Source organism: Oncorhynchus tshawytscha, linkage group LG16 (assembly GCF_018296145.1).
Source record: "Oncorhynchus tshawytscha isolate Ot180627B linkage group LG16, Otsh_v2.0, whole genome shotgun sequence".
Lineage (NCBI taxonomy): Eukaryota > Metazoa > Chordata > Actinopteri > Salmoniformes > Salmonidae > Oncorhynchus > Oncorhynchus tshawytscha.
In genome coordinates, this window is record NC_056444.1 from 9,975,329 (window position 1) to 9,993,523 (window position 18,195).

The 18,195-nt window shown below is 45.0% G+C and overlaps 1 protein-coding gene and 1 long non-coding RNA gene across 2 annotated transcripts; one reads left to right on the forward strand and one right to left on the reverse strand.

Moving 5' to 3' along the window:
* Window positions 1-1,066: 1,066 nt before the first annotated feature.
* On the reverse strand, window positions 1,067-1,936 carry LOC112216531. Its single transcript, XR_002948334.2, has 3 exons — window positions 1,720-1,936; window positions 1,428-1,506; window positions 1,067-1,351 (listed from the first exon to the last, which is right to left on the reverse strand). It is a non-coding gene; the product is annotated as an uncharacterized LOC112216531 (long non-coding RNA).
* A 3,824-nt stretch (window positions 1,937-5,760) lies between these two features.
* On the forward strand, window positions 5,761-17,006 carry pdcd6 (programmed cell death 6). The gene is made up of 6 exons (XM_024374213.2): window positions 5,761-5,962; window positions 8,399-8,460; window positions 11,725-11,769; window positions 12,816-12,974; window positions 13,470-13,579; window positions 16,245-17,006. The coding sequence occupies exons 1-6, from the start codon at window positions 5,847-5,849 to the stop codon at window positions 16,341-16,343; spliced, it is 591 nt and encodes a 196-aa protein (XP_024229981.1). The 5' UTR covers window positions 5,761-5,846; the 3' UTR covers window positions 16,344-17,006.
* The last annotated feature ends 1,189 nt before the right edge of the window (window positions 17,007-18,195 follow it).

The following is an 18,195-nucleotide window of genomic DNA, read 5'->3' on the forward strand; positions in this document are numbered from 1 at the left end:
GGAAAATAACCTCACACTCAACGTCAACAAAACTAAGGAGATGATTGTGGACTTCAGGAAACAGCAGAGGGAACACCCCCCCATCCACATCGATGGAACAGTAGTGGAGAGGGTAGCAAGTTTTAAGTTCCTCGGCATACACATCACAGACAAACTGAATTGGTCCACTCACACAGACAGCATCGTGAGGAAGGCGCAGCAGCGCCTCTTCAACCTCAGGAGGCTGAAGAAATTCGGCTTGTCACCAAAAGCACTCACAAACTTCTACAGATGCACAATCGAGAGCATCCTGGCGGGCTGTATCACCGCCTGGTCTGGCAACTGCACCGCCCTCAACCGTAAGGCTCTCCAGAGGGTAGTGAGGTCTGCACAACGCATCACCGGGGGCAAACTACCTGCCCTCCAGGACACCTACACCACCCGATGCTACAGGAAGGCCATAAAGATCATCAAGGACATCAACCACCCGAGCCACTGCCTGTTCACCCCGCTGTCATCCAGAAGGCGAGGTCAGTACAGGTGCATCAAAGCTGGGACCGAGAGACTGAAAAACAGCTTCTATCTCAAGGCCATCAGACTGTTAAACAGCCACCACTAACATTGAGTGGCTACTGCCAACACACTGTCAATGACACTGACTCTACTCCAGCCACTTTAATCATGGGAATTGATGGGAAATGATGTAAATATATCACTAGCCACTTTAAACAATGCTACCTTATATAATGTTACTTACCCTACATTATTCATCTCATATGCATACGTTGATACTGTACTCTATATCATCGACTGCATCCTTATGTAATACATGTATCACTAGCCACTTTAACTATGCCACTTGGTTTACATACTTATCTCATATGTATATACTGTACTCGATATCATCTACTGTATCTTGACTATGCTGCTCTGTACCATCACTCATTCATATATCCTTATGTACATATTCTTTATCCCCTTACACTGTGTATAAGACAGTAGTTTTTTTGGAATTGTTAGTTAGATTACTTGTTCGTTATTACTGCATTGTCGGAACTAGAAGCACAAGCATTTCGCTACACTCGCATTAACATCTGCTAACCATGTGTATGTGACAAATAAAATTTGATTTGATTTGATTTGATTTAATACTCACATTCAGATTGGGTGCTGTAGAGAGGAGCTATAATACTCACAGCCAGAGGGGGCGCTGTAGAGGAGCTATAATACTCACATTCAGATTGGGTGCTGTAGAGAGGAGCTATAGTACTCACATCCAGAGGGGGCGCTGTAGAGAGGAGCTATAATACTCACAGCCAGAGGGGGAGCTGTAGAGGAGTTTCTGGGTAAGGAGGTTTATCAACACCTGAGGCTGAAGAAGAGGCACAGACCAGGCAATGAGAACAGGGACTGTCCTGTTCCAACACTTGTAAAGTATCTTCTCTCACCATCATGGAATTGGTCCTGCTGCTCCAAAAGCATGTCAATCTCTTTGCCTGTGGCTTAAGGAAGCCCAGCTTCTTCAAACTGATGGTGAGGGAGATGGAGAGGAAGTTAATAATGAACGACTGAAAGCTCAGGAAAGATCCTTTTGGTTTCACACAGTTGGCTTGGTATGTGTTCACGTGGTTGAATGTCTCTTATTAGGCAAAGTGAGTAACATTCTCAGTTAGTCTAATCCCAAATGTGGTTTCTTTAGAAATATAGCCTTTCTAGGTTTAAACAAATTAGTGAGGTCACCTCTACAGCACTGATGATAAGATTCTCCTTCTCTTTGTAGGTAATGGCATCAGGAGAGGATTTGAAGCCTACGAGAGAGAGAGAGAGAGAGAGGGAAACAGAGAGGTGATTCAAAGAGGCTAAAGTTCAAAGTGTGTCGTGAAAGAAGCCTTTTAGACCTAGACTTGGCGCTCCAGTGCTGCTTTCCGTGTGGTAGCAGAGAGACCAGTCTATGACTAGGGTGACTGGAGTCTTTGGCATTTTTTAGGGCCTTCCTCTGGCACCGCCTGGTATAGAGGTCCTGGATGGCAGGAAGCTTGACCCCAGTGATGTACTGGGCCGTACGCATTACCCTCTGTAGCACCTTGCGGTCGGAGGCCGAGCAATTGCCATACCAGGGGGATAGTTTGAATTGGGGATAGTTTAACCAAAATATGCCACAAGACCTAGAATTGCCTTATGTGTCTCCCACAAAAAAAGGTTCACTGTTATTAGCTAACTTTTTTGATGAATTTAAGCAGGCTTAATTTACCATGGAAAATTTCCAGAAAAATTCGGGAAATTTACCGGAAGTGTTTCCAAACCTCGTTTGGACCATGATAGTTTGTTGGTGATGTGAACACTGAGGAACTTGCTCCACTACAGCCCCGTCGATGAGAATGGGGGTGTGCTTGGCCCTCCTTTTCCAGTAGTCCACAATCATCTCCTTTGTCTTGATCGCGTTGAGGGAGAGGTTGTTGTCCTGGCACCACACTTCCAGGTCTCTGACCTCCTCCCTATAGGTCCCTATAGGTTGTCTCATCTATGTCGGTGATCAGGCCTACCACCTTTGTGTTGTCGGAAAACTTGTGCTAGGCCACGCAGTCGTAGGTGAACAGGGAGTACAGGAGGGGACTAAACACATACCCCTGAGGGCCCCCGTGTTGAGGATCAGCGTGGCAGATGTGTTATGTGAACATATTCCAGTCTATGCTAGTAAAACAGCCCTGTAGCTTAGCATCTGTGTCATCTGACCACTTCTGTATTGATTGAGTCACTGGTACTTCCTGCTTTAGTTTTTGCTTGTAAGCAGGAATATGGAGGATATAATTATGGTCAGATTTTCCAAATGGAGGGTGAGGGAGAGCTTTGTACGCAGGGAGAGCTTTGTAAGTGTGGAGTAAAGGTGGTCTAGAGTTTTTTTTCTCCTCTTGTTGCACATGTAACATGCTGGAAGAAATGAGGTCAAACGGATTTAAGTTTCCCTGCATTAATGTCCCCGGCCACTAGGAGCGCCGCCTCTGGATGAACATTTTCTTGTTTGCTTATGGCTTTTTACAGCTCATTGAGTACCGTCTTAGTTCCAGCATCGGTTTGTGGTGGTAAATGGACAGCTACGAAAAATATAGATGAAAACTCTCTTGGTAAATAGTGTGGTCTACAGCTTATCTTGAGATACTCTACCTCAGGCTAGCAAAACCTTGAGACTTCCTTAATATTACATTTTGCGCACCAGCTGTTATTGTCAAACAGACACAGACCGCCACCCCTTGTCTTACTGGAGGCAACTGTTCTGTCTTGTCGATGCACAGAAAAACCAGCCAACTGTATATTATCCATGTCGTCGTTCAGCCACGACTCGGTGAAACACAAGATATTACAGTTTTTAATGTCCCGTTGGTAGGATCATTTTTAACGGACCTCATCCAGTTTATTCTCCAATGATTGCAGGTTGGCCAATAGGATGGATGGTAGGTTACCCACTGGCCGAGAAATTCTCACAAGGCACCCGGACATGCGTCCCCTGTATCGGCGTCTTCTCTTAATGGGAATGACAGGGATTTGGGCCTGGTCGGGTATCTGGAGTAAATCCTTTGCGCACTACTCGCCAGAGAAAAAATATTTTTACAGTTTGAGGTAAGTAATCGCTGTTCTGATATCCAGAAGCTCTTTTTGGTCATAACAGACAGTGGCAGAAACATTATGTACAAAATAAGTTACAAACAATGGCACAAAAACACACAAAATAGCATAATTGGTTAGGAGCCAGTAAAACGGCAGCCATCTTCTCCTGCACCATTCTCCTCCGGTCAAGCGGGTGACCCTGAACGTCATTTCTCATCCAGAAGGAAGCCACACTGGCGGTGGTAGACGATGCCCACCCTGTACTGCAGCTGGGAAGACAGATAGAGGGAGAAGCGAGGCCGGGGCACACCGGGGCAGAGCGGAGTCACTGGGACTGTCACGTAAACCATGATGTCCTCACTGCAAAAGATACACACACACATACACAACAACTAGCTATGATCAGAGCCATGACACAATACATCTAACTTAGCTAGCTATCCATGTTTCATCTTGAAGTTTAGGGACCATATAGGTTGGTTAGCATAAGATATTCCCCTCTGTCTCTCAGACATAGAAAGGAGAGAGGAAGGATTGTTGTCACCATGTCTGCCCAACGTTGCCCCTCAGAAGCTCTCTGCATGTTATCCTGATCCCTTTGGTTGCTGTCAAACAGCATGATAATAAATACCAGAATTTGTCTAAATTGAAAGCCTCTGATGATGATGATGACCAATACACACATTACATTGACAAGATACAAAATATTAAACTCTGCCAAAGAGAATGTTAGCCTAGCTGAGCTAGCCCACTACTCTCCAAATAGTGGAAAAGCAGCTGGTGTGCCTCTGAAGACTGTTTGGATAGTAAAACATATTTCCTCAATTCTTTGCAGATTTTTTTTTCTTAGTTTGGTGTCTAGAACTTGCGTATAGATTAGCTAGCTAGATCAAGAAAAGGGTCATTGTCAGCTGCTAGCTTCAGATTCTCCACAGAGCGAGCATTGAGCATGACCGAAATTCGCACCAAACTTAGACTGACAATGTTTAGGCTTTGACCAATCACGGAGAGTGATTGCAAATACAGAAAAGCAAATACAGGTCAACAGCATTTCGGATGTAAACAGCTGTTTTAGTTCTTAGAAGTGAAAATCATATTTATCATATTGGAAATAATTTAAATCTTAAACGTTTAATTATGTAGCTACTTTTAGATGACTTTACTTTTGTTCTTGGTGTTAAAAAGATTTGTCAAAGTTTAAAACAGCATGGTGTTTTACTGTTTGTGCTTCTCCAGCAAAAAGGGATTTTGAAATTCACACAACAATGCATTAAAGGGATTTGAGTTTTTAGTGCGTGAAAAGTGTTTGCATTTGTTGTGGAACTGGGCTGCCTTCCGGGCGTGAGCCAGGTGCCCCAGCGAAGTTGGCTCAAAACAAAAGTGATGTTGGTTACACGTGGATTAATGTGCATTAATTTTGTTTTCACATGCAAAAGTGATTTATTTTGATAAAAATATTTTATCTGGATCTAGGGCTCCCGAGTGGTGCAACGGTCTAAGCACTGCATCTCAGTGCTAGAGGAGGTGTCACTACAGACCCTGGTTCAATTCCAGGCTGTATCACAACCTTCCGTAATTGGGAGTCCTATGGGGCGGCTCACAATTGGCCCAGCGTCGTCCGGGTTAGGGTTTGGCTGTGTTAGGCTGTCATTGTAAATAAGAATTTGTTCACGAACTGCTTGCCTAGTTAAAAAAAACTGACTTGCCTAGTTAAATATAGGTTAAATAAATAAAACATCTGACTTCCCAAAAACTCCGTTTACCCGTTCACGTCACGGGACCTAAGTACCCACCACGGTTGAGCTAAATCGAACTCCCTCATTGGTAAATCACTGGGCCGGGCAGAAGACCAATCAAAACGTTTCAAAGTAGAGTAATTTCCGAGTAACCCACTCAGGATGGAGCTCTATGGCGTGTCCACGTTTCTTATGGGAGGGAAGTGGTTACATGCAACGCCTCTGCGCGAGGAATGTCAGGTTGTCACTAGTTACCACAGCCACTAGGTCACAATTGTCTCTATTGAAAAATGTCATGAAAACCAACATGTGCTTTTTGGTCTTAATGTATGCTTAGGGTTATGCATAAGGTTAGTAGTGTGGTTAAGGTTAGGTTTAAATTCCAATTTTAAGAAGATAAATTGTAGAAATGGGCGGGGTTTAGCCATAGTTAAGACTTTGTGGCTGTGGTAACTCGTGACGACCGAACGTCAGTGTCAGATTAAAACGAGTATAGGGTAGTGTAGCACAAATTATAAAGGTTTTAAAATGGCATATAATTCCGGTAGTCCGTATAGAGGAGCTCCACAACAACAACAACAACAACAATACAACAACGCAGCGCCGGGACCGGATCAAGGTTTTCTTTGGAATATATTTCAGAGGTGAGGGAAAACACGTCTTTTGTGGCTGGCTATCCGCTTTGGTTTGAGCTTCATTTTGAAAACTGCTGCCACGGCGCATAATTGGCAGAGATAATAATAGCACAATTTATGTTCGGTTCGCATACAAAGTTATTGTTTTCATATTACAACCATGGTTCCATGAGGACATGTATTTGACAGACTGGTTTTTAATTAAATTTATTTTAATTTGCAAAAAAATATATACATATTATTGGGATTTATTTTGCCTGTCATTTGGCTCTATATTATTGGGATTTATTTTGCCTGTCATTTGTCTCTAGTAAGTACGTTTTTTCTCACTTCCTATTTTACTCAATAGCATTTTGACATTTTCTTGACACACATACAAGGCCATAATGTTGTTCAATGGACTTCTTGGAGTTGATTTAGGCAATGGCATCACATTAAAATAATCGAATAATTTACTATCGGTTTCTATTTTGTCGGGCAGTTGTCCAATGAGAATAGCTTTGAGGAAACTTTATTTTACAAGAACTGACGAGAGCGGCTAGACAATTTACATACAGTAATAACTGGAAAGAGCTGGCATAAGGTTGTAGTAGAAAAATAGGAAGTTGCTCTTGTCCCTGGTGGTAGTATTGAGTTATGTAATACTGCAGAGGACCCATGGTGCTTTGCTTTTCCTCAACATTAAAATGCTGGAGGCATGCAAGACCTGAAACACCTTGTTGAATAATTTATAACAGCCAGATAAGACCTAGTTCTCGTTATCTGTATTCCACCACACACTCCCCATCCAAGCAACTCACTGTGGCTGGAACTCCCTCCCTGGGTCATATGACTTGAGTGGTCAAAGTGTAAATGCATGAGTCACTAGCAACTTGGTCCTTTCATAGCATTTCCGCTTGGCATGTGTCGTAGAATGTTCCTTTTCCACTCTCCACCTATAGGATCATCAGATTCCATCACACTGGCATGTCAAAAATGTGGGCCACAAAGACGGCCTCAAATAGAACAGCAAAGGATCAGTCTAGGATCTAGGCCCAGGTCAACATCTCTGTGACGATACAAACAATTGCTTTCACTGTCTGCCGTTAGTGAATAAGCAATGGTTTAGGGTCATGTTGGCTGAAAAACGGTCTCCTATTCAGAAGGGCTACCCCCCCCCCACCCCAGCATGACATACACTGCTAAACCCTTTGATTGGAAGACTATGTTCTGCCAGGACTGTCATAACTTGAATCGCTTCATAGGAAAAACGGAGACAGATTGGGGAAATGTTAAGATTCCAATGGCTGCTGTGCTGTGTACCGATCATTTTAAGGATCTGTTCTGAACACCATTCAGCAAATGGGCAGATGGTTCCAACTTCCGCTTCAGGCCAGGAAAAGGAATCATAATGATGCTCTCGCACTTCATCTCATGTTATGTAAAACCCAGTGAGGTAAGTTAACCTGAGGTAGAGAGAGGAATAACAAGAAGTAGACCGTGTGTAGTTGGCCACTGCACAGACCCTACTCTAAAAGTGTTTAATATTAGGTACACCATCTGACCAACCTTCATCTTCTTACAGTCTGTAGGAAGTCACAGTGTGCCTTTGTGGAAACAGGTTTTGTCCCATCTTGCTATGCAAAGACTGAGGTTTAGTTGGTGTGTTGTTGGGTTTGAGAGGTTGCTATGTGAGTCATTCAGGATGGGATGATTGCCCTTCATTTCACAGAGGAGAAGGTTATTCCAGATCTGGAAGGCAAATCCTCTTATTTCTGTTAATGTTCAACCCACAAAACGTCTCTCACGTCGAAATAGAACGCTTGTACCATTCTCATACTGTTCAATTGGAACATGATTTTACAAATTAGGCTAATTAGTTTGTGATGCAACACTTCTGTGACAGATAGCTCTGGGTTCTGAGATTCTACAATAGAATACGATATCTGTGTCTATTGTAAATTCAAAACGAAAACCTTCATTGCATCATCTATTTTCCCTCAATGGAAAAGCCTCCTTTCTTTGGCATTGCAGGCAAAATATAATAGCTAGCCTGATCCCAGATCTGTTTATGCTGCACTGTACCCAACTCCTATGCTTGTTGTCATGCCAAACATTGCTGGCAAGACTGCACAAACAGACCATAATAGCCCTCTTGCCAACAGTCTGGCTATTACATCATACAGGAGTATAGCACTAGTAACTCGCATCATCACGCTGTTTGTATGCTGTTGGTTATTTTTGGTTTCACTTTTCACTGATCTGTGATGGTGGCACGGGCGTCCCTGTAAAACGACACTCGTCACCATCCCCGATAAGCCGTCGTCCCTCCCGTCCCGAGATCAGCCCACACACACTTTCATTGAATGTAGTGTTGATATTCTGACAAGGGGCTTCACAGCGTGGCTGTAGGGTTTCAACGGGGCTCTACTGTGTTAATACCGTTTTGTCTTGTTTCCCCCCCAGAGTGGACAAGGACAGGAGCGCCGTGATATCAGACACAGAGCTGCAGCAGGCCTTATCGAACGGTACGTTCTTTCTCCTCTCCACCTCAACACTGCTTCCTTCTCTCATTTCAACACCTGGTTAAGGACTGAGAGATAAGGAACGTTGGTGGTCTGCACACAAAGGTTTTGTTTTTACCTCAAAATGGCTGACCTATCAGGGGAAAAGGTCATCTGATGACACAGGGAGAGTACTTCCTGTATGAGGCAGGAAGTGTCTGACGACAGCTACCACCTGATAATCAACTCAACACCCTCTTGTTGTGGAGATATGACAGAGAGGAGTGGCTTAGCCAACGCCATGAGCGCAACATGACAATCTTCCCACCAGGCTGAATGGTGAGATATGCTCAGGATTGAGTCAGTGACGTGACTGATCATCGGGTTTACCTTTGGGCACTTGTTCCAACAAAGCAAACTTTGAGACCATGTTAATAATAACAATTTATTCCGAACCTCAACATTTTGAATCGATCGAGGACTTTGAAAAGTATTGAATGGATATTCTTCTGACTGTTTTTGGACACTGAAAGAGTCAGGAGCGATGAAAGAAGCTGTTGTCTAGCAGTAGCCCTGGTTCAGAATACTGATGACTAGGCCGTGTGGAAGGCAGACAGGAACTGTGTTCACACACAGTCAGTCCAGTTCATTTAGTAGGGCTGTGTCATGATGAGGCTGTGCCAGTGAGACTGTGTGACTGACCAAGCTGCTGACTGAATGCAAGCTGTGCCCTGTCCTCGGCCGTGCGCTTCACTGACCATGCCCATGGTGTTGTCACTGTCACTCTGATATTCACTCAGATCCTCACTGTCAATCTGACCCTCACCCAAACCTCACTGTTCTCTTCCTCGTTCTCTTTTCATCTTGTAAAACTGCCCTTATCACCTCTTCTCTTATCGATCCTCCCCTCTTTCGACTCCTCTCCCGAATTCTCATCATCCCCTTCGTCTTCACTTGTTTCCGCTCATCTTCCTCCTTTCCTTTCTTCTTATCGATCCTCCTCTCTTGGCGCCTCTCCCCACTCTCATCGTCTCCTTCCCCTTTGTTTCCTCTAATCTTCTCAGTGCAACTCCCTGATGAGAAAGTGATAGCCACCCCGCTGTACATCACCAGTCTTTCATTAAAGGGATTTTTTTTATAGGTGCCGGGGCCTTTTAGCTAGGTCTTCATATTTAACGATCATCTTACCACCTGCTCTGTCTGCACAAAGCACCTGCCAAAATGTACCCAGACTGATATTTATGTTCTTTGATACATTTTTGGGTTTCGGAGCCCACCACTCTAGTAGTTACTGAAATCGGCAGCATTGCATTCACTGTGCTGAGTAGTTTTGAATGGGAGGTCTGCCTACGTGCCAAGAAAATCTAGACCATCTACTAATAACTATCTCCTGCATTGACTCGTCCTGAATCGCCCCATGAACAGACTGAATAATAACACAGAACAAACATGTCTGGCTTTGACAGGAAACATGCACAATTAGGCTAGGTCCCATGTGGCTCAATTGGTAGAGCATGGCGCACGCAATGCCAGGGTTGTGGGTTTAATTCCCACGGGGGACCAGTATGAAGGAGTAGGATAAATGTATGTACTCACTACTGTAAGTCGTTCTGGATAAGAGCATCTGCTGAATGACTAAAATGAAATGTTTGTCTAGGGGCAGATTGTCTGGCCTCTGTGGCTCTGTGCTCAGCCCTCTGCCTCCACTAGGTGTCGGAGAGGAAAAGAGGCGATGGGGTGATTTGTCTGTCTCAAGGTCGAGCTCAACCTTGCACATGCTGTTTTTTAGCCTGCCTAGTAAGTGAGAGTGTGTTACTATGTTTCAATTCAAACATGTGTGAGTGTCTCACTGAGCCTCTCCCGTGGGGAGCTGTTCTCTCACCGAGCCTCTCCCGTGGGGAGCTGTTCTCTCACCGAGCCTCTCCCGTGGGGAGCCGTTCTCTCACCGAGCCTCTCCCGTGGGGAGCCGTTCTCTCACCGCCTCTCCCGTGGGGAGCCGTCTCTCCCGAGCCTCTCCCGTGGGGAGCCTCCCGTTCGTCTCTCCCTCTCCCGTGGGGAGCCGTTCTCTCACCGAGCCTCTCCCGTGGGGAGCCGTTCTCTCACCGAGCCTCTCCCGTGGGGAGCCGTTCTCTCACCGAGCCTCTCCCGTGGGGAGCCGTTCTCTCACCGAGCCTCTCCCGTGGGGAGCCGTTCTCTCACCGAGCCTCGTGGGGAGCCGTTCTCTCACCGAGCCTCTCCCGTGGGGAGCCGTTCTCTCACCGAGCCTCTCCCGTGGGGAGCCGTTCTCTCACCGAGCCTCTCCCGTGGGGAGCCGTTCTCTCACCGAGCCTCTCCCGTGGGGAGCCGTTCTCTCACCGAGCCTCTCCCGTGGGGAGCCGTTCTCTCACCGAGCCTCTCCCGTGGGGAGCCGTTCTCTCACCGAGCCTCTCCCGTGGGGAGCTGTTCTCTCACTGAGCCTCTCCCGTGGGGAGCTGTGTTGCAGTCACCCTGTTTTTTTTGTTTTTTTTCCCCATGTCCCTGCTCCTTCTTCTTGAGTGAGCACTGGGCAACACAGTGAGAAGGCCCAGTGTGTGTACTGCACAGAGGAAGCTTTGTCCCACCCAGCTGTAAAACCAGTCCAGAACCAGTCCAACCCAAGCTGTATTACCAGAGTGGTCCCTGATCCAGACCCAGTCCAGCTGTATTACCAGACTGGTTCCTGACCCAATACAGCTGTATTACCAGACTGGTTCCTGACCCTGACCCAGTCCAGCTGTATTACCAGACTGGTTCCTGACCCTGACCCAGTCCAGCTGTATTACCAGACTGGTCCCTGACCCAATCCAGCTGTATTACCAGACTGGTCCTTGTCGTTGCAGAGGAAAGGCTTAATGAGAAGCTGTTCAGTTTACTTCACTGCAAAGCTTTCGCTCTCTTTAAACTATTTAAAAGCTGCAAACTCTTTGGCTTGTCCTGGTGAGGACCCGTGATGATCTTTCCTCTCTCTCTGAGCAGTGAAGGTGAGTCAGCAAGCATTAGGGAACCCTGATAAATCTCCAGCACTTTCTCCGGGGTAGCAGTTCTGCTGTTACCCAAAGCATACCCAAGATAAGAACATAACGGTTGCTTAAGCCACCAGAGTTCTCCACCACTAACACTTGGCCTAATTCCCTCTTCTGGTTGTTCTGTTATGAATGGCCTGGTTCATTGAAGTCTAAAGCTATTAACCTGGCAGTCATCCTGTACGATTTAACTCTTAGTGGCTTTAATGTCCTCATTTGTTTCACCTATCTTATCTTCTCTCTCTAGGTACATGGACCCCATTCAACCCAGTGACGGTCCGATCAATCATATGTGAGTAGTCTCTCATTGACCCTTGACACACAAACAAACTTGCACAACGACAAGCCTATATTGTCCTGTTGTACTAGAATTGTTGATATGTTTTTCCCATAGCAACCAACAATCCTTAACGTTTGTGTGCAGTGACATGTTTCAACCCGGCTCCCCAGTTAATTGGGGGCATGCAGCCAGTGGAGGCTGCTGGGGGGAGAATGGCTCATAAAATGGCGGGAACGGAGTGAATGGAATGGCATCAAATACATGGAAACCATGGAAACCCTGTGTTTGTCTTTGATACCATTCTGCTCCAGCCATTACCACGAGCCCATCCTCCCCAATTAAGGTGCCACCAACCTCCTGTGCATGCAGCTATCAGCAAAAGGGAGTATTTCCTTCCCACAAACAAGAGGTGTTTGTTTGTCTCAAAAGGCATATCCGTCTGTAATCACACACTGACCTTTTTGATTGGTTAACAAACTTAATTACACTTTCACCAACTGGATCATTCTGGAGTCCGAGAAGTGTAGTGGAATGTGAATTTTATATATATATATATATATCAAAGAAAATACAACTAGTTTTCTATTAAATTATTTTAAAGCTCACAATAATCCCCCATTGCTTCCCACTGTACTGGAGCCTACTGTGTAAATCTGTTGTATTCGATTGGCCATCCAGACCTTCCATGTGATGAAGCCCTTTTATTAGGATGTAATTGGATAGACACACAGAGGAGAGTTCAAACTGGCAAGATTTCTTTAAACTCTCTGTCATAACACATGATGCGAGACCTTAGCCCATTGTGTTAGTGTTCCAGCATTGAACTACACTTCCCAGCTGCTCTTTCTTCTTAGTTGTAGTTCTCAGGGGTCTAGACCTATTCAGGAATTCAGGATGTTTTAGATGACATGGTGCCTGATTCTATAAGACAGAAAAAAACCCACACCTATTCTACAAAGTGCATTTCTATCAGAGTGTTATTTTACATCGTTGCACCGTACTGAACAGACGCCTACTTGCTCTCACTCATGTCTCCTCTATTGGCTTCCCTTTCACAGCCATGTTTGACAGGGAGAACAAAGGAGGGGTGAACTTCAACGAGTTTGCCGGAGTGTGGAAGTACATCACGGACTGGCAGAACATCTTCCGCACCTACGACAGAGACAACTCGGGCTTCATCGACAAGAACGAGCTGAAGCAGGCACTGACTGGATTCGGTGAGCAGTATGCTTTCCCTATTTGACCATACTGATGGAGGGCCAACCGTTGCATGTATGTGGTTCGCAAGGTCAGCCCCGATATTCTAATGCCCTTTCGTAAGGTCAACATGCATGAGTCTGGATAAAGCTACTGTATGTGTAGATCAGTGGAGGCTGCTGAGGGGAGAACAGCTCATAAATGTCTGGAACGGAGCGAATAGAAGGGTATCATCACATGGAAACCATGAGTTTCATGTATTTGATATCATCCCACTGATTCTGCTCCAGCCATTACCACAAGCCTGTCCTCCCTAATTAAGATGCCAACCAACCTGTGGTGTAGATATAGTCATGCATTGTTTTGTTTTTTGTCCTTGTATTATTAAAACAAAGTAGTGCTTTGTCCTTTGTGAAATGAGCAGGATAAAGCCCTATGGATGTTACACATTGGGTAAGGGGTGTTGAACAAGGATGTGTTTCTGTGATGTTGACTGTTCTCTGTTCTCCTCCCAGGGTATCGTCTCTCAGACCAGTTCTACAATACTCTCATAGAGAAGTTTGACAGGCAGAGGAAGGGACAAGTGGCCTTCGATGACTTCATCCAGTGTTGTATTGTTCTACAGGTAACTGTTTTAATGGGCCTACGGTACACATACCACTGGTTGTGTAGCGCTGTAGAATGTACCGTTTTAATGGGCCTACTGTGCACATACCACTGGTTGTGTAGCGCTGTAGAATGTACCGTTTTAATGGGCCTACTGTGCACATACCACTGGTTGTGTAGGGCTGTAGAATGTACCGTTTTAATGGGCCTACTGTGCACATACCACTGGTTGTGTAGGGCTGTAGAATGTACCGTTTTAATGGGCCTACTGTGCACATACCACTGGTTGTGTAGGGCTGTAGAATGTACCGTTTTAATGGGCCTACTGTGCACATACCACTGGTTGTGTAGGGCTGTAGAATGTAGCGCTGTAGAATGTACCGTTTTAATGGGCCTACTGTGCACATGCCACTGGTTGTGTAGGGCTGTAGAATGTACTGTTTTAATGGGCCTACTGTGCACATACCACTGGTTGTGTAGCGCTGTAGAATGTACTGTTTTAATGGGCCTACTGTGCACATACCACTGGTTGTGTAGCGCTGTAGAATGTACCGTTTTAATGGGCCTACTGTGCACATACCACTGGTTGTGTAGCGCTGTAGAATGTACCGTTTTAATGGGCCTACTGTGCACATACCACTGGTTGTGTAGGGCTGTAGAATGTAGCGCTGTAGAATGTTTTTAATGGGCCTACTGTGCACATACCACTGGTTGTGTAGGGCTGTAGAATGTACCGCTGGTTGTGTAGGGCTGTAGAATGTACCGTTTTAATGGGCCTACTGTGCACATACTACTGGTTGTGTAGCGCTGTAGAATGTACCGCTGGTTGTGTAGGGCTGTAGAATGTACCGTTTTAATGGGCCTACTGTGCACATACCACTGGTTGTGTAGCGCTGTAGAATGTACCGCTGGTTGTGTAGGGCTGTAGAATGTACCGTTTTAATGGGCCTACTGTGCACATACCACTGGTTGTGTAGGGCTGTAGAATGTACCGTTTTAATGGGCCTACTGTGCACATACCACTGGTTGTGTAGGGCTGTAGAATGTACCGCTGGTTGTGTAGGGCTGTAGAATGTACCGCTGGTTGTGTAGGGCTGTAGAATGTACCGTTTTAATGGGCCTACTGTGCACATACCACTGGTTGTGTAGGGCTGTAGAATGTACCGTTTTAATGGGCCTACTGTGCACATACCACTGGTTGTGTAGGGCTGTAGAATGTACCGCTGGTTGTGTAGGGCTGTAGAATGTACCGTTTTAATGGGCCTACTGTGCACATACCACTGGTTGTGTAGCGCTGTAGAATGTACCATTTTAATGGGCCTACTGTGCACATACCACTGGTTGTGTAGGGCTGTAGAATGTACCGCTGGTTGTGTAGCGCTCTAGAATGTACCGCTGGTTGTGTAGCGCTCTAGAATGTACCGTTTTAATGAGCCTACGGTACACATACCACTGGTTGTGTAGGGCTGTAGAATTTACCGTTTTAATGGGCCTACTGTGCACATACCACTGGTTGTGTAGCGCTGTAGAATGTACCGCTGGTTGTGTAGCGCTCTAGAATGTACCGCTGGTTGTGTAGCGCTCTAGTTGTGTAGCGCTGGTTGTGTAGCGCTCTAGAATGTAGCGCTGGTTGTGTAGGGCTCTAGAATGTAGCGCTGGTTGTATAGCGCTGTAGAATGTAGCGCTGGTTGTGTAGGGCTGTAGAATGTAGCGCTGGTTGTGTAGGGCTGTAGAATGTAGCGCTGGTTGTGTAGGGCTGTAGAATGTAGCGCTGGTTGTGTAGCGCTGTAGAATGTAGCGCTGGTTGTGTAGCGCTGTAGAATGTAGCGCTGGTTGTGTAGCGCTGTAGAATGTAGCGCTGGTTGTGTAGCGCTGTAGAATGTAGCGCTGGTTGTGTAGCGCTGTAGAATGTAGCGCTGGTTGTGTAGCGCTGTAGAATGTAGCGCTGGTTGTGTAGCGCTGTAGAATGTAGCGCTGTAGAATGTAGCGCTGGTTGTGTAGCGCTGTAGAATGTAGCGCTGGTTGTGTAGCGCTGTAGAATGTAGCGCTGGTTGTGTAGCGCTGTAGAATGTAGCGCTGGTTGTGTAGCGCTCTAGAATGTACCGCTGGTTGTGTAGCGCTGGTTGTGTAGCGCTCTAGAATGTAGCGCTGGTTGTGTAGGGCTGTAGAATGTAGCGCTGGTTGTGTAGGGCTGTAGAATGTAGCACTGGTTGTGTAGGGCTGTAGAATGTAGCGCTGGTTGTGTAGCCTACATTGTTAGCCCAGTATATACAGCCCATATTGAGATTGGACTTTGGGTTGGTTCAACATGGCATCTTTTCATTTATGTACATGACATTTTCGAGACTCTTTTCAAATTAGATTTCTGACCTTGGTCAGTGGTTTTTCCTGGCCATACTGTTGTCTGTAAATTAATTAAGATGTTTTTAGCTGGTTTCCCAGACACAGAAAGCCTAGTCCTGGACTAAACTCTTTCATTGGATAATCTCCATTTTGAATGTTTTCTTTTCGTTCTGGACTCGGCTTAATCTGTCTGGGAAAGTGGACAGCAAGGTTTATTAACAGAAATGGCATCTGTACTGGCTAGTATGTTTTAAGTCAAGATCTTCATCTCTCTAGATCCACACTAATATTATCTTCAATTACTTATTTTTGTATTATTCTTTTTCATTTGTCACTTTCAGAGGTTGACCGACGTGTTCAGGAGGTACGACACGGACCAAGACGGCTGGATCCAGGTTTCCTATGAACAGTATCTATCCATGGTGTTCAACGTTGTATAGTAAAGACAAGAGCAGAACTGGACACAATTGTGCCAAAGCCAAATCCTTCCCACCTCCACAACATGTCTTCCTGGATAAAGATGACCAAAACACAAGTGGACTGGGACTCTGGGTTAGGATATAACAACATTACGTACTGTCTGTCATTGTTTATAATGTTTGTTTAATATCTGAATCTTATCTTGATAATGGTAAAGGCCTGAATATCTGTGTTAAGGTAAACCTGCATTGTACATATCATTTAGGACAAACAACTGCATGCTTCCGGGGGACTTCTGCCAATGTTCAAAGCATGCCCTCTATCTCAGATCTATTTTGCTGAAGCCATGTTTACAAACACTGTGACAGCAGGTTATGGTGGGGCACAAAGCCTGCTTTTAGATTCACTGACATGCCAGCTAACGCCATATTTCTATAGTCTTTATTTTTAATCAGCAAATGCATTTAAAAAAAAAGTTAGAGCCTATTAGGATTTTAGGTAAAATAAGCGTATGCTTTTGTATTGCTTTTTTTGTGTGTGTGCATGATGCCTTAAACTGTATAAATGCAAGATGAACATCTTTTGTTAAAAAAGAAACCTGAAAAAAAAGTTGTGAGCTCTGAATTGAATGTGTGGTGTGCAAAGACTAAACAGTTTTGCTGTTGAGGCAACAGTGTAACTTATTACTGTACACAATTATTGACGGAAGATAGTCAATGTGGTCCTCTGTAGCTCGGTTAGCAGAGCGTGGTGCTTGCAAGGCCAGGATAGTGAGTTTGATTCCCGGGACCACCCATACAATATGTTAAATATATGCATGAAAGCCAGTGCTAAATGGCATATTATACGATGAATGGATAAAATTGTCATGATTTATCGTATGGTACAAACCTTTGAAAGATTTGTGAAGAGGTAGATTTAGTCTGAGAGGAGTAGAGCCCCACAGTGGAGGTGTTGAAATAGCCATAAAACCTAATGGTGACACAGGGAAATGGTTCCCATTGTTTTTCCACCATTCATTTTTCCCCATAGGGGATTTTAAGAAACAGGTACATTTTGACAATATATGAATTACTACATTTAGTTAACATTAGATAGTTAATCCACAGATTCTTACCTTTGCTTAGATTTGTCAGTCTTGTCCAGATCATCATCATGGGCTCCCGAGTGGCGCAGCGGTCTAAGGCCCTGCATCTCAGTGCAAGAGGCATCCAGGTTGAATCACATCCGGCTGTGATTGGGAGTCCCATAGGGCAGCGCACAATCGGCTCAGTGTCATCCGGGTTAGGGTTTAGCCGGGGTAGGCAGTCATTGTAAAAAATTATAATTTGTCCTTAACTGACTTGGCTAGTTAAATAAAAAACAAATACATTTGTAGTTCTTTATGATAGCCACATTAGCAGCTAATTAGCATTTCATTTGTTGGGGATAAATACAGATGAATATATTGATAAGTCACCTTGTCTGAGAGAGATTTAGAAGGTTATCAAAACATCACACCAGGGCAAGCTTACATGAAACAAAGCCCTTATTTTAAGTGCTTCTAAAGTCCCCTATGGGAGAAATGAATGGTGGAACAACAATTGGAACCATTTCCCTGTTTGACTGCTAGGTTTTATGGGTATTGTGGTACTCTATAGGTGGTTAAAGCAAAGGTACTTCTAACGTGTGGTTAAGCACTTCTCCAGAAAATGAACCTCTGTACAGCGATGTGCACTGCAGTGCAAGAAATGGCGCAACTTTGCCCTCTCCTGTCTGCTTTGGTGTATTTACACCGGTACATGCTCCAATTATGTACAGTATCTTCCACGTTTGCTAAGTTTCTGGGGGAACTTGCGAGGTGTTGCACATTGTTAGTAAACATTTGAAAGT